The sequence below is a fragment of the Metopolophium dirhodum genome, chromosome 2, assembly GCF_019925205.1.
Source record: "Metopolophium dirhodum isolate CAU chromosome 2, ASM1992520v1, whole genome shotgun sequence".
Classification (NCBI taxonomy): Eukaryota; Metazoa; Arthropoda; class Insecta; order Hemiptera; family Aphididae; genus Metopolophium; species Metopolophium dirhodum.
The window spans coordinates 2,172,679-2,191,201 of NC_083561.1; the positions used below are offsets into that span (position 1 = coordinate 2,172,679).

Consider the following 18,523-nt stretch of genomic DNA (forward strand, 5'->3'; position numbering starts at 1 on the left):
GCCAAGTAAAATTTTTTTATCAACATTTATGGAAAAAAGATTAAAAAAAACCGGGGAATTCGCTCATCTGTATAATTTTTCTGTGTAGTACTATTGCTTAATGTCCGTCTCCGTATGCACAGTCAACTTGTGTGTCACATAAGACATAGCTTAACATGTTTTATGTGGTACATACATTTACTATGCATACGGAGATAAGTGTCTTAAAATATCTATAAAATATGTATGTATTTCGATATTTTTATGTAAATGTAAAAACTTATGAGTAACTTTGTATTGAATTTAACATGCCGCCTTAATTCAAATAGAAAATAACATGCATCTTTAACTAGGAATATACAATTATTTGTAAGTGATCTGGTGTCACAAACGTGTTTTGAAGTCAAACATCAACCGGTACCACTAGCTCCCGGATGGGTGACCAACTGGGTTTTAATGATCGCCACACATACACGTGTTCTAACCTAAAGTATCTTTCCCCACAATTAAATACCTACAAAATAACCTTCAGGCTAATGACCATAGATGTTGAAATCTTAACTAAATAAAAAAATAAGAAAAAAATTATTTGCAAATGTTGTCAACACTTGAACTTTTAAAAAAAAGTTGTGCCTATATATAGCAATATATAAGGGCGTTCCATAAGGGCGTTCTTTCTATGGATTTATCCAAATTGTCATCATTGCGGAAAACTGTATTGAAATCACAATTATTATTAATGATGTAGATGGATTAAAATATTTTTAAATTAAAAAAGGTGGGTAAGTGGTTGTACAGATGTTAGCCCCAAGCCCCCCCCCCTATTTGCGCCAATGCACACACACCTACATTATCACCATTTTTTCTTATTGTATTCTCATAGTTATTATTAAATGTTTCTTGTGAATTATTGTTACATAATATGCAGATTATAAAGCGCGCTATCGCATGCCGCCGCGTCAGCTGTTTAATTATTATTTTTGCACGGCTGCCGAAACGTGTCCAGTCCGTTAATGTCAACGCGAACCAGAAACCGCGAGCGCGAATCGCCGTGCTTTTTTTTACATTTTGTTGTCTAGGCGCAAATCGCCATAAATTTATTTGATTTTATTGTCGTGGCCGCTAATCGCCAAGTTGTTAGTGGCTAGTAAGCCCTAAAGGCAAAGTGCGTATTAATAATGATTAATAATATTTATTTTGTTCAAGGTGCAAATGCCAAAACAATTATTCTGTCGCAGGCGCGAATCGCCAATTTTATTAATATTTGTATTGTGTGTGTCAAGTTTACTTATTTATACAGACACAAGTAGCAGCTGGCCAGCCGAGCACCGTCATATTTGTGAGTTCTTTTTTATACTTATGTTTTTATTACTACTATCATTATATTGCTGTTGAGCCAGAAGGGCTGCATATTATTATTGTATCTATTACGGCTCAAATAGCTGTGGCTCTAAATTTGTTTACTATTCGTTCGGCCAGAAGGCCCGTGTATTATCATTATTATTATTATTATTATCATAAATATAATAATATATTATTATAATCTGTTTATTGAAATTATCCACACATATTTTGCACTCAGAACCTGCCTTATAATTTTATTTCTATAGTTTTAAGCTCACATACACACACCAACACACATCGTTACACCACATAGTTCACTAGTATTTGCGCGGGGAACCCAACCAATTGCTATCTGATCTATGACACCACTACACACGAATTACACAGGTGTGTGACAAGGTGCGTGTAGCGTTACGGTGCCCGGACTATTATTGTTTGTACCCACACATAATTTTTTTTAGCACACGAAAAAAGAAATTTTTCTTGTCAAACTAAATGGTTGCAATTCGTTACATATTTTATTAATATTATAATTAGAAGAAATATGGTATACACATTTTGTACAAATATATTTATGAAAAATACAAATCGTCGGGCGGGACAGCTAGTATTAAATATAAAATATATTTTATTTTATTTTTGATTATAATATAATCATAAACTTCTATTAAATAGATTGTCAACCGTTATGAAGACTTACCAGCTGTTAGATCCAGAAGGACTGTAAGAACTAAAAAGTCTAGAACAAAGATTCAAACTCCGCTTCTAAATTCTGGACATTTTCAGAAACGGATTATGAATTATGATTAAATATTTGATAATAAATTATGACTAATATTGCGCATCAGTTGTTACATCATCCACCGTATAATATATTTTTAATATAGGATTTGTTTAACTATGCATCATTATAAATATTGTACAGTTTATAATAAGCATTCATACTTATGCGTAGCCGATGTGTGTGTGTGATTTGATTTTATCGTTTATATTTCACAGTGAAAAAAAGAAAAATTTTAATTTTGGTTAATCTTCATATAATAATATTTTGGCCGGGTTTTTATGAAAATATCCCTCTGTGCACCGCAACTCCGCACAACCCTTCAAAACAGCAAAATATTTAGATTTGTATATTCTAATTTTCTTTGGTCATACGTATCTAGTATTATTTCCTAAATTTACAAATCATAGTTTTCATCTAAACAATAAAAAAACTTTTAGTTTTGTATTCTTGATATGAGTATAACTAAAAAACGAAATGTTAATAAATAATTATCGTATCCATATATTAATATGTTAAAAAATCTAGATTTACACAAACAACCAAAATCCCGTTGCCGTGTGGCATGTACATGAATATTTGAAAAATCTACAATTCGTATCTGTGCCACATAGTTATCTCTTGCCGTTTCGCGGTCGTATGTCCGCCTTTTGCACCGAAATAATGTCATATCGTACAATTATATTCTGTGGTAATAATTTAATGATGTAATAATGTAACAACGTATAATAATGTATTAATGTAATAACAATGTAATAATGTGATAAAAATGAAATAATGTACCCGGTGGTATCAACCTGTTGACGTAGACGCCGTTCGCGTCGTAGATCCGCTATGGTAATCGTCAGAATATAGAAACGTTTACTAGCTGGTTCCCTATGCTAGCTCATTTTTCACCTCTAACAATACTAGTTAAAGTTAGTGTGTCCTAATTGTAAGTATTTGTAACCTCAAACCAAGGGTTGATGTAAAAATATCTATAAATTGTATTATATATCTATAAATAATAATTACAAATTTACAAATGATGCTATGCTCTGCTGCTGTAATTTACATGAAACATTTTTGTTATAATATTATGTTATACATTTGGATTTATTTGATGATATAATCAATAAATGTGTCGACGCATTTGTATAAAATTAATTTGTGTGGCTTGCGGAAATTGTGTGTACCTATTGTTCTGGTTTAATATACATTCGGTTTTTTTTCAATCAGTGTAAAAATCTCACGTGGAATATTTGTATTGAATTTTCAAGTTTTTGACCAAAGAACAACAATTGTTATCAACAGGGTACATCGAAAAAAACCAAAACTTCTGCGATATCATGCCAAGAGTCATGATAAAAACCATTTTAAGACTCCTTATAGTATTATATTATCAATAAAAATAAAATATATTTATAACTGGTTTCATTAAACGAGTATAGCCCAAAATATCTTATATTATATGGAAATTGGATATTAACTATCAGTTTTAACGTAAGACACTAATGCTGGGTTCCATAAACAATTTGTTAAATTTAATGGTTCACTACAAATTTAATGGACCAATCGTGGACTACTTAATCTTGTTTAAGACCATTAGTTCACTATTGATTCATTAAGATGATGTCAGGGCACTATATTTTGTTTTCTCTCTCTGGCCCACACGCAACATAGACAAAACACATTTAGGCAGAATCATTTTTTCTATGATTTTAAGTAATCTTAGAGTTAAATCACCCATACAAGAAACATAGAGAATAACATCGATCTTCAATTTTATTGTTATCTGACTGTATTAGACTTACAAAATAAATAAAAAAATTTTGTACATTTAAATGATATTTAAATAGTTTTGAGGCAATATTTAGACAAAACGATATGTCATTCTCTCAAAAATATTATTTTCTATCTTTTTTGTAATGGGTGATTTTACTCTAAAATTACTTGAAAACATAGAAAAAATTATTCTGCGTAAATGCGTTTTGTCCATATGGTACGTGGGCCAGAAAGAGAAAAAAAATAGTGCTCTGATATCCTCTTAAAGTTTTGTGCAACTCGACATTATTATTTCAATAACCTTTAACATTCTTGCAAATTTTTTCTGCATGATTTTAAAAGTTGTTAAAAAATAAACCTTTTCTAAAAATAAAAATATTTATAAATTATATAGGACCTAGGTAATAAACTTACTATCCAAAACTTGATCAACAACAATTCCGTACAGTAATAAATAAGTCAGCAAACTCTTTAACACCAGTCACCGAGACAAATTGAAGGATCCAGTTGTATTTTTAAAAACTTACCATGTCATGCACTTTATACATTGTTTAACTGTAAAATATTTGCAGCTGGCAACACAACCTCGAGTAATCAATAACAAAACGTATAGATAATTTGACGAAAGTCTATAACAAATTATGTTTTATTATAAAGCGGAATCACAATTAGATAGATTCATTCAAAATCTTAATTTAAAAAAGATTACTGTTAATTATGATAAAACTGTTTTTATTGCGTTTTCTATTTATTATTGTACTCTGTTTTCAAATCGGGAACTGATTATATAATATACCTAATCATAATCATAAAGCTGACAGTTCTAATTATTTTAAAATTAAGAGGGTAACAAAAGTCTGATACTTAGGATTAATGATAGATTGTAATTTGAAATGAGCACCTAACCTAACCGTTCGAGTAGGTTCTACTAATGATAATAAATATTAATAATTATAAAAAAACTGGGTGTACTTCCTATATGAAAAATATTTTACCTATATTATTTGCTTTAAAAAATTATGTTAAACTTTGATCCGAAAATAAGTAAACGTGAATCTGTAAGAAACGATCTAGATGTCAATTATTCTAAAAAAGGTGTTAGTCAGACATTTCTATCAAATTTTATAGAAAACAATTTAAAATGTCTATACCATAGAAGTATATAATATAAGTCTAAATATTTTTAAAATGTCACTGTGTACATTATAAAATTATAATTTAACTAATGGTGAAAACTGGAGAGTTTAAAGTTTCTACGACTTATATTTTTCGAATAATCACAAAATAACAAAACTCGCTTGAGGATAAATTGTTTACGGGTAGGGTTAAATATCCAATATTGTAACAATTTAAACTTCAATCACTCATAAAAAATGACTTTTCTTAAACTTTTTTTAAGCTCCAGTAAAAAAAAACTTATGAGAAATCTTGTGTAACACTTTCATGCTTTAGGTTGCTTTAGGTTCAAAATTCAAATTGTATGCTTTTTTAAGTTTTAACTATGAAATAATTATCAAATTTTCATCATTTTGACGATACATCGAAATTCTGACATCAAGTGCTTATATTAAGTGAAAATTTCACACTATACAGTTATTATCCATTTTTAAACTAGTTTTGAATAAAAATTATATTTCTCTATACATTTTTTTTTCTGTATCCCGATTATTTTAAAACTTATGAAATATTTTTATTTATGCACCTCTAAAGCACAAACTAGATAACATTTTCATTCAAAATCACCCTTAAAGTTGAAAATTGAAGTATTTTCATACTCCTATACCCTTAGGTGACATCAGACCCAAAAATAAGTAAAAGGAAGAATAACACCATTAAAATATAATACATCGCACCTCTCAAAATCTAAAATAAGTCTGTACTGCCACAGAACACTCCTTAAATGGTATAAAATCTTTCTTAATGATTGAAAATATATGGTTTTTAAGCATACTTAAATATACCAACGAATAATTTAATTTCTAAAGGAAAAAAATGGTGGTTTGTAGAATTACACCGTTGATTTTAAATAAATTTAAACTTGACGATTATTACCTACGGTTATATACTTATACGGTTATATAGGTACGTGAAGTGACAAAATTGAAAATATAGATATCTCAAACGATTAATTTAGAACTAAATATTATGTATAATAATTGTTATTCCCGAGTACGTGATTATTGAATATTAATAATATAATGAAATGTAACATAATATTGTTATGTAGACAAATTTGTTTACCATAAGGTGGTCACGTCGAAACTCCTTTGGTTGCTTCAGTGGGTTGACCCATAAGTGTCGTAGCCAGAGGGTGGGCACTGGGGGCACGTGCCCCCTCCCCCCGAAATTTTTTTTGGCTTGTTTTATATTATATTATATGTTTGATAAAAATTAAAAGTTAAGGCTGTCAAAGCGAACCATTTTGAAGTGGTTGGATTTAGGAAATATTGTACATCCATCGTTATATTGTGCTGATATGTGCACTCAACCGTGGAAACGCACTGGATGCACGTAACGGCCGGCGTTGCTAGTTCCCGGATGGGTGACCACCCGGGATTTTTTAGCAACGTATCCTTGCCACACTTACAAAAAACGTGTTTTCAACCGTTCCTCCTCCTACTAACAACCTACAAACAATCAAAACAGCTAATGGCCTAAGTTGCCGGGCTCAAGCTCAATAAAAAATAAAAATTATAATTATTAGTTAGGTAATATTATTATAGAATGTAATAAATAACAAAACAAAAACGTTTATTCGTGTAAACTTACATAATATAGGTTAGGTACATTATACATTATACATATTATACATTGTACATTATACATTGTATGATTTACGGCAGTATAATAGCCATGATTTATAATTGATCGGTATAATTATTTATTTTCTTAAACATAGGAGCGGAGGGCAGCAGTATTTACCGACCATTTCCACAGCAGATCTATGACGCAAACGGTGCGATTTTAATGGTTACTAAAGTCAGTATAGTGCGTGTGACTTGGGGAAACGTTCAAACGTCGGATCGAACTCAGAATGGACGCGTACAATGGCGGAAGTAAAAGGATTTTAACTGATTTTCCGGCGAACAAGTTCAACCGGACACAAAAATAACGAGCAAACTCGGCATAGACCGCAATGTATATATAGTGTATGTGCGAGTTACAAATATAGCGCCGCAACAAAGCATTCACCGGACGAATCTCTTCGTCTGGCTCCACAGAGATCGGCGTTTGGGAATTACCGCGGTTACCGTCGGGTTCGTGACTGCGTGACTGCGGTCGCCGCGGGTTACCAACATATCCTGGATACCATTTGCCTGGGCCGGACCGATGGTTTCGTCGAACAGTTTTCAGACTCGGCACCATCAAACTGCACTGCTGCCGTGTTACAACTTGACCGCAGCACGTCGGCTTAGATCGACTGAACATGTGGCAAAGATGACGAGATGTTTGACGGCGCTTCGATCTCGCCAACTTCTGCAGTGACAGGTGCTGTTACTGACAACTCGGTGGACGGTGAATCGGTTGAAACTTGCAACTCCACCATGGATCCGATGGAAGGTAACTCGATATCGAGTACATCGTCTGCGAAGTTATATCGTTGCACAGCCATATTAGGCATCGATTTCATCATATATCATATAATTCATATTATTTATTTCATCGATTTATACCATCGCATAATTTCGGTTGTAAACGGCCACCCGGTCTCGGGTTCATCTGCACCTGCGGAGTTCTTCTGCACAGCCACATTAGGCGACGATTTATATCGCCTGTGCACCTGTGAACTCTTGATATCTCGGGATTCAAACGTTTTCGTTCGACTTTCCTGGAGCACGTCGAAAACCTCAAAATAATTGTCGGTCACGGACTGGATCATGGATTTGGGCGAAGTATTGACATATTGATCTGATACGGTTAAGTTAATATATTAAACGAAAAGTACGTTTACACTTTTATAATGTATTATAAATGATCCGTAAAGTTCATTGTAACAAATAAGTACTTATAATTGATTAGGTACTGAATACTGTGATGCATAGAAACAAATTATTTGTGTTTCAAACACTTAGGTACACCCGTGGCAACCATATTTTTTATAGATTTTTTAAATCGAGGTATCTAGGTTCTTTTTATTTATATTCAATAGTATTATTATTTATTAAAATCGTATTCATATGTTTTAGTTATACTGTTCAAGTACTAAATTGGTAAACATAGGAATATTGGATATAGGCGCATATAGGAAGTTAAATAATATTAATAATGAATGTTTTTTTAAAAATACTGAATTTCTTAAGACCACACCATGGCTATAAATAGCGTTACACTTTTTTTGTTATATGTAAAAAAACTTGTGGGAAATCCGCTATTAACATATTTTCTATGTTAGCTATGAAAAGAAAAATTTATAAAAAGTGATAATTTGGTGTGCAAATTGCAAGTGTCACGCCTATTATATTTTTGAATTATAACAAAATATCAAAAATCGATTAATGGGGGAATTCATTAATTGTTACAGCTAAATATCAAATATCATAAAAATGTTAAATTCAAACGCTTATAAAAAATTAATGTAACTTTCCGGTAACCTTATTTGTTATAGGTGGACAAAACTAGTGGGGAATCTTCTATTAAAATGTCTAATGTTACCTATGAAAACAAAAAACTTTTACGAATTTCTAACTGAAAAATAATTAACTAAGAGTAATTTAAAAATTAATTAAAAAACGGTGAAATAACAAAAAAAATTTAAAGAAAAATGGAAATTATTGTACGCAAAACTAGTTATGCAACACTTTACACACTAATTACAAATTTAAATTTTAGCGAAACACTGAAACTCAGTTCCATATTTCCAATAATATAGCTTAGGTACTGTGTGTGATATACTCATATTATGGTAGGAACACTTATTAAAGAAACTGAAGAGAAGAAGTTTATTCAAGCTTGAGGCAAGGGCGGCTTCAGGGGCCACCCCTCCCCCCACACCAAGCTATATAGAAACTAATTGAATTATTCATCGAAAATATATATTTATGCTAAATTAATACAATTTACAGTAGGTAGTGAGATACCTATTTAATTTACTTTTTATATAAAGTTACAACCATCCAATCTCATCCAATCTACAACAATAATTTTAAAATTTTATTAAGATTTTTCAATTTATAATTGTATGATAAATACTGTGTATGCAATGATGACTGATAATTATTGTGTGTGAGTTCCACGAACGCTTTATGTAATTAAAGATAAATGACGGCTAAGATTCTCGGGCCTCAGTAACGTACATACGCGCAGTCACGTCACTATATTTTGTGATAAAAATATGTTTAACTCTCATGTGCCACGAAACTCCCAAAAAGTGGAAGAAAAATTCACCAAAAGCCCCATTTTAATTTTGAAAACATATTTGAATTCCTTAATCTCTTGTCTAGGTTATGTAGGAAATGGATTTTTGATTTGTACTTTGTAGTATTGTTTAATTAATATAGTACCAAATTAATTTTCTTTTTTTTTTTTTAAATTCACTTTTACTTCTTTTTAGTATTACTAAAAAAAAAATTCGCTTCTTACAAGATACAAAAATAAAGGGGAGAAATCTTATATTTTTTCGAAATTCAAATTGGACTTCTGGAAGTATTTTTTTTTTCCGCTTATAGGTCTAAATCCAAAAAAAACGACCAGTTTTCAACAGCCCTAATATAATCAGTGGTCGAAGTGCCCCCCGGATACGGTGGAATGACATCCCTCCACTTTTTATAATTTACCATTTTCCATCCCTCCACTTTTTTCGTCGAAAATAATGTATCCCCCTTATAATTAATTTCATATATGAAAACTGTATAAAATATGAATGGCATCCCTCCACGTATTTTGAGCTACTTCGACCACTGAATAATGTAGTATTGTATTTTTGTTAGTAAATTTTAATAATATTCGAACAAAAAATGGAATGTTTTGTTTACAACACATTTTGATATAATGATGATATATTGATATGCTTATAATAATTAATACATTAACCTATGGTTTACAACAATATTAATACATTGTTATATTAAATGTAGGTACCATAGTTGTTAACATAAATATATAGTCATAAAAAGAGTAGATACACTTTATGACCAAAGCGGGGGTCATAATTAGATATTATAGCATTTCAAAGGCTAGAGAAAAAAATTAAGTGCCCCCCCCCCCCAAAAAAAAAAAAAATCGTTTTTCTGGCTACGGCACTGTGACCCATCATATTATAACAGTTATATTATAACTGTATAGAATAATTAATAACTAATTATATAATATACATTATTCAAAGACAGTTATAGTTATATAAACGACCTATAACGCAGTAGCGCCGCAGATTCAACCCACACTCACGCACGTGTATGCGTATATAAATATAAAGTATGGCCAAGCAGTATATATCCAAAATCTAAATATACCCTACCGAGCATGGGTGACTGCGGGGGACTCGATCGCGGGACGAGGCTGTTTTCCGCACGTATAGAGACCGCAGTTTTTCCTTCTGTTTTGCTATGGTCGCGCGACGTCAACTCGCAAAACGGCCCTAAACGAATCTAGCGCACGTGTGGGGAGGGGGGGGGGAGCAACGTGGAGGGATACGAGATACGAATAGTATCCTTATGCGTACATAGTCGGTTCAGTGGTGCAATAAAAATACATAATATTATTGTATTCGATAATATTGATTTTATTTTTTTGTTCCATCACTTATTATTGTATAATGTTCAAAAAGGAATAACCGTAGTCCGTAATCTTCACCAAATATTTACACAAGCATTTTATCTAGATATAAGACAATATTATATAAATAATATTTTGTCTCTTTTTGAGCTATTTATAAACATTTGAGATTTTAGATTTAGATTATGAGTGGGATATATTATATATATATAGGTCCGTGAATGTATCTATTGATTTTACAATGATGTGTTTTTGTGCCTGTCACAATATTGGAACAGTTAAAATGTTTCAATCTAAACTTAAATATATTTTCTAGTAGGAAAGTGAATCTAGTTAGTACTTAGGGGGGGGGGGGATCAAAAGTAAAATATTCCCAGTACTTTTCTTAATAATTGGAAAAAGCAGGATTTTGAATGGCGTAGCCAGGATCTTAAAACAAGAGGGGGGAGAGCAATATTTTTATGTTAATTCAATTGGGTTTCATTATATTACAGGTTTTCGTTCGGTCAAAAAGATGAAAATTTAAAAAAAGTTCTTCACAAGTTCTTGTTACAGGAATTAAAAAATTCATACGTACACATTTTTTTTAGATATTTAAAGTTAATGTTTTGATGGAATTGGATATTTAACAAAAAATAACAATTTTAGTTATTTTGTTGTAATTCAAAAAATATAAATCGTAGGAATTTAACACATTTCACCATCCGCATATTATTATACCTTACCTATATATATACACCTAGTGCTCGAATGGGGGGGGGGGGCAGGGGGGATGGAGCTCCTCTACTATTTTTTTACTTGGACGGGGGGACGGTACAAACTAATGTATGAAATAGTTTTTATTAAAATGTGGATTTCAATTGATGTCAATTATATACCAAGTTTTACTATTTTTCATATCAAAATTATTTTTGATTTAAGTGTTTTTAAATCGTTTTTAAATCGTTGGATTGAGATCCTCTACTTAATTTTTCCCAATTCGAGCACTGTATATGCCTAATGTTATTTGACTGGACTTGAAACTTTTACGCATTAATATAATTATTATACTTTGAATACACAATTGAATGTTCAAAACATTAAGATTAATTTTATGCTATTGCCTATTTATACCATGAGCCAATTCACTCCGTTCTAGACTTATTCTAATAATACTCTTAATATTGACCCAAAAAGTTAATAACAATAATATAATATAAACATTTTAATAATTAAATATTGATAATATAATAAATGCAATCTTATCAGCTAAAATTAATTCAACTAATATAAGTATTATTATTTATTACTATTTTATAAAATAAATTACTATAGTATGACAAAATGTACTTGGTAATTATAGATGGACTAGTGACTGTAATATAATAATGTAGGGTCCTCGCTCAGAATCGTATTCATATGCAATGATTTATCATTGAATTAAAATTCAATGCATAAAATATTACGGTGACTGACCTACTCAATGGAGACGTACACTCGGCAGCTAAGCAATTACTTACTTCCCCCATTTTTTAAAAAAAATTTTAATGATAAGGTTTAATACATTTTTAGAGTTAATGCTATTAACTTTCCGTAGGTATGATCTTAAATATAAAAATGTTTATATTACATATACCTATTTTTATGATAAATTAAAAACATTATTGTATTTTGTTTGACTTACAAACATTTTTTATATTATTTAAGTACGTTTTAATGATCTCATTTAATTTTGATTAAATCCCAAAAATATTGTCATCTCTCTTTTTTTTTTTGTAAATCGAAAAAAAAGTTGTTATTTTGCTTTTTAAATTAATTTATAAATATTATCATCAAAATGAAAATTATCTTGGTAATTACTAATTAGGTACAAACTTCAAGATAATAATAATTTATTTATATAAATGCGTTTCCAAATATTATTAATTGTCATTCGCTTTCAAATGTACGTTTGTTTTGCGGAAATCTGTGCGATTTACGAGTTCCTGTAATTACAATCATATTTACTTTTCTAATGTGTTTTTGATTAAACCCCTATTTAAGTTGTTCCATTTCAAATAATAAATGTTGTGATAACTATCTTATAAATGTATGTACTTCTGACACAAATTATGCGGCTGAAATTATTGAAGTGAATATATTATGTAAGCCATGCTAAAATTGGAAAATTTAAGTACAGTTAAAGTTTTAAATTTTCAAAGTTAATTAAAAATATTAGGTGCTTATTATTTAAGCAATATTGTTCGTAAAATTATTTTAACTCAAACATTTTTGGTATTAGTTTTCAATTTCCATTAAATAACATGAACAAACATAATAATATTTTGTTAGTTATTTTATAATTCATAAAGCATACATAATAATAATTTGTGTGATATGGTTAATTTTTTTGATACGTATATAATTTAAATGCAAAAAAAATATCATATACTTTTGATTTTTTCGCGATCGAGTTAAATTCAAAAGTAAACATTTTTTTTATAAACATCCAATTAAAACTTTAATTCTTTTATCATTTTGTTTTTATAAAATAAACAGTTTCATATTTTCATCTGTTTGGCTTTTTATGTGTTCATTAATTGAAATTTAATTTTATCCATCTACATCCCCACTCACCAGGCACGAGTTTGATTAAAAAATATTATATTTTTTAGTTTCTTACTCATCACGGTGTTGCTCTTACTAATAATTTCATTCTATAACATATTTTATATTTTTCAAATTATAATTTTAAATTAAAATATACTTTTAACTATTTCTTTACACAAACATTGAAACTATGCAATTCATTCAAGTTTTTCGTACTAAAAAATCTTCTTTTTTTCTGTTTATCCGATATATTTTATTATTATTATTATTTATTATAATGTATTATTAATTATTATATTAACGCCGACGGAAATTTAACACGGTTATTGGTTGACACATTTTTTATACTTACAGGAATAAGAATTATTACAATATTATATAATATAATATATGATAAATAAATAAACGCTGCAGGATCAAAGCTAATTATCAAGTACATACTACAAATTTATGCATACGTTGGTATAGATAAAACAAATTTAGTAAACTAAAGTGTTGATAATTTAATCAAGCTATTTTAGTGTGACCCAAGGATTTATAGTACTTTTCAGCTCTAAGCATGCAAAGCAAGGTGTGATTATGCCCATATTATTATAATATTTTATGTGCTGGTGCGAAGATTTTGCATTGGTTTCTAGAAGAATAATGGTAAGGCACTTCAAAATATGGTATAGCAGCAAGGGCATCAGTATTGTTCTGTAGCTTTATATTATTTTATAAATGTTTGATTGGGTCGAAATTTGACGTTAATCGTACACAACATTGTATTGTTTTGTATAATTTCTTTTATAACAAAATACTTAACGCCATTAGTTCTGGCCCATCTATCTTAGGTATACATTTCAGTGCATGCTGTAACAGATCGTTGTTTTTTGCAATACAGTTTTTTCAGCCATTGTACAATTTTTTTCTTTAATGGTATTCGCGATTTTCACGAGACGCATACTTTTTTTTCAATAATAAAATTATGATCACACGGCGTTCTGGATAGGCTATTTTGCTACACCAATGACGAGGATCCGCGTTTCGAAATCTCATTACATAGGTGTGTTAAAACATAAAAACATCATAGTACGATAATATAATAGTTAGTCGGTGTATCGCGTATATTCATTTTTTAATTACTGAATACGATTTCTGCTCATCAATTGTCAGTAGATTTAATTTTGTTCGAAAAATAATACCTTATTTAATTTAAAATAATAACTATCTAAAAACAATATAATATTTTCAAAAAGCTTTTGTCAAAATACATTCAGTGCTTGAACATCGATTATGAATAGTAATGACGAGTTTGATTATTAAATTGTATTTATATTACATATTTTTGTACATTACTAACACCTGCGTAATAATACTTATTGTATTTTTGACTGATTTACGCTGTGCTAAATTGCACGTTTACCACAATTTTTATCGAAACCTATGACCACTCACTAAACTCTTACACACAACATTTCGCTATAGTTACTTTGTTAGTATATAGGTACACTTCACACTTGTACACATTTAAAAATAAATAATGTGTTCAACAAACTACAAATAAATAAATTTATAAATATTATAAGCTGGTAATCATTATGGTAGTAACATTAAAATAATCACATTTCTCTTACTATAAATTAATAGGTACCCCGTATGGTGTTTACAACTATTGATGTATTGGACAGAACTCCGTTATACCAGTGATCATGATATCACGTGTGGCACCCAATGTCCTAACGGTTATGTTCGGGTCAAATCGTCAAGAGAAAAAATATACGATCTCCGATAGTAGAAACTAAAATGGTTTTGTATTTAAGAATATTTATTTATTATTACCGTGGTCAAACATTTTCCCAGTGGATATATAAACATATATAATAGCGGTGGTGAAAGGGAAAAGCGGTATTGTCTCGCAATATACATGTGTATAATATATGTAAGTGAAAAACTGCTGCATGATAGGGAGATGGGTGGGCACCACTCTACGCCATCACCACCGCCGACGACGCCGCTCTTTCCATCTCCTCCACCACACCACCCCGACCGCCACTGCAACGCCTCCAACCAACTCCAACATCAACCTCCACCACGTCGGTCGCCACCATCGCGACAAGTATCATTGTCGCGAGCGTACATGTGGCGGTGGCGATATACCATTGTTATGCGAAAACACCGATTGGCTCCGCGGTGGCATACACCGCCGTCGCGGTGCGCTGCAGAGTGGATGAGAGCAAGATAGAGATAGGTAACGGCAGCGGACGTACAGGGAGGAACGATCGGAGGGGTTGTCGGGGGTGGATGGGACGATGACTGGTGTAGTGGTGTGGTGTGGTGTGGGGGGGGGGGGGGGGGGGGGGGTGGAAGAGTATATAGTGAAACGCTGCCACGAGTACACGAGTTATTATAGGCGGGAGAGGAACTGAAATAGGTCGAGTGCGAATAAAGGCGGGCGGGCAGACGGGCGGGCAGGCGGTCGGGTGGGCAGGCGGCGGCGACCGGCGATCACATCTCGCCGCGGGAGCCAGGTGTATGGCGGCGGGTGGGTGGGCGGACGGCAATGACGCACACGCCTGCCGCCGGGCCGAGATGGTGCTGCGTCCCGGCGGCGAAACGCGGCGGTTATCCCTAGGCGCCCGGGCAGCGCGCATGACCCAAAAGCGCCGGTGAACGGCTGCCCGCGCCACCGTACCCCGTAACGCGGAACCTTGCACACACAGATCGGCGAACTGTACGCTGTGCGACTGTTGTCCCGAGACCGCCCCCCGGTTTCTCACGCATAGGGTTTCGATCTATCGTTTCGTAATAATAATAATTCAAAAAAAAAAAAAAAAAATTAAATTACACTCAACGCAATCACACACTCAACAAATCACGCCGACACCCTCACACACACACACACACACACACACACACACACACACACACACACACACACACGCGAAAACACGCGCACTCGTTATATTATAACCGTCATCGTCTCCGCCGTCCGCACATAATATTGTATAATTATTATTACATAGTAATTATTACATAATATAATATCGCTGTTGGCACCCGCCGCCGCAGCAGAGTCGTACGCGGATCGGTTTTCATTTCGTGTGGTGGTCTCGCGGTGCCCGCCGGGGGGGTTCGCGAGCCGGTCGTACGCACGATGGTACGACGGATGTGGTGCGTGTGCCGAAGCGTATGATAAGAAGCCGGCTCCGCGGAGGGATCTCGACGCCGCGCGACAACGTGAACGATGGTGGTCGGTGGTCATGTGCGCTGCAAATGAGCCATGCTGTCGTTGTACGTGCGGCTGGGTGTCCTGCTGTTGTGCGCCACGACCGTGCTGCCGGCCGGCCGAGCTGCCACGTCGTCCGCGAACGTCCACAGCAAACGAGGTTTGTGTCCACTGTACCTACATAATATAGTAATACCGTTGTCGACAAACATTATTTGACGACAAGACGTGCCGCCGTCTCCGTCCGTCCCCCGGGCGCGGGCCGCGCGGTGCGGTCGTCGGGGCCGGATTATTCCGAATTTTCGTGGCCCGGGTGACACTACAACTATGACCGTCGTGGCATTATTTCACGCCTAGACTTTTCTTCCTATCGTCCGCGTGAACACGCAACGTCCGAAAAAGAAAAACCACATCTACATTGTTTGCGAACAAATCGAACGAGTGCTTTTCATTATACAGACTGCGCGTATCGCAGCTGTTGTAACTACGCGTTATATTATGTAATAGGTTTTTAACGATTTTTGAAGTCCTAAGGTTATATCGTGGGACCCCCCCCCAAAAAAAAAAGCGGGGCACGTGCCATTTCCCCATGTAATAATGCCTCCCGTGAAATCCGGCCCCGGTGGCCAGTTAACGAGGTTGTCGGTGTTCTCAGTAGGCATATAGTGGTGTTGGTGGTCAGAGCTGAGTGGACCCCGAAAAAAATTCCTAATTTATCATGCACTAAAAGAGTAGATATTACAAAATACGTTACTGTATATTATATGTATATTATCTTATCATCAAATAATGTATTACTCGGCGTACAGTTAAATTAATAAGTATATAATATGTTACTGTACCTGTATTGTCCGACTTTGCGCCCGCGGGTTAAGATTAATCTATCTTCCTATAGTTTTCCTGCATTTTGCTTCAGTCGATATATATAATACAAACACAATTACAATGATACATTTTATGATTTTCCACTTCTAAATAATTCTGGAAATATTTTTGATATAAACACGAAAAAATGGAGACAGATAAATTAATGCTTATGATCTGACGTAAATTCAATACCGTTAAGATTGATATTCGTCTTTACGACGTGTTGCCATTAAAAATATGTACAGAATTAAGAAAGAAAATCTTTCAAGTACCTAATCATTGTAATTGTGTTCATAAGTATTTGTTTAAAAAAAAAATATATTCGTTAAAATTTGTATATGCCATATCTCTACGAGTTATATTTGTAATATAATAATAATATGTGATTAGCGGCAACAATTTAAATAAACAATAAAACGATTTTCGTGAGACAAAACTAATTCAATGACGTATGATCCACCCCATGGAAACCTATAGATGTTGAAAAAATAATAGCTATATAAACACCCTCCGAGTCTCAATGAATCTGTTGATATAACTTTTATTGAAAACGGTCCATTAGTTTTTGAGTCTATGGAGGACAAACAAAGAAACATTCATTTATACATCTCGTACACCTATATTATACAGATGGATAGATAATAGTTCTGAATTATTGTACATCACGAACAGTCATCGTATTGCAAACACGATAAATTATATTGCATTTCGGCGGTGTGTGCGCATATTACATTATTTTATTACGATATTAATACGCCATGCCCCCTCTGCAAGGAGACTTAAATGTCCGTTTGCATATTTTGTGCAAGTGTACGCTTTAATATTCCACATACCCATCATGACTATAATGAGATCCGCTTTGTCGCCGTTTCGGTTGCATCGCCCGCCGGTGTGAGATTCGTTTATCCGTTGGCAGATTGGCTATATATACGTCCAAAAGGTTCGCCACTTTATCGTGACAACGTCTTGTTTCGGTGGTTTTTGTTTTTTTTTTTTTAATAATACTGTTTCATCTGACACAGTTACCGGCACGTGCAGGAAACCAAATCCGCGATCCGCACATCATTTTATCCGCCGTACTGCAATAAAGAGAATATTGTCCTACGCCCTGCCCTATAGTTTTTAAAACGAGGTTTCGATTTCACAGACTGTGTTGTAATAATAATATAATAACCACACCGTTCGTATTTGTTTTGTTGCAAGTCTAGAACGGAAAATAAATGAAGTACAACTCCGAATTGAAGAACAATTTAGTAATTTAATTATTATATATTTTATTTCCATAGTAAAACGGGCTAGCC

General features: G+C 33.0%; 1 protein-coding gene across 1 annotated transcript in view; it reads left to right on the forward strand.

Annotated features, from left to right (window-relative positions):
• Positions 1–15,771: 15,771 nt before the first annotated feature.
• LOC132939787 (disintegrin and metalloproteinase domain-containing protein unc-71) overlaps positions 15,772–18,523 on the forward strand; it is a 273,188-nt gene continuing 270,436 nt past the window's right edge. Inside the window, 1 exon segment of the mRNA XM_061007159.1 lies at positions 15,772–16,515. Within this exon segment, the coding sequence (XP_060863142.1) occupies positions 16,410–16,515 (106 nt within the window). The 5' untranslated portion in view covers positions 15,772–16,409.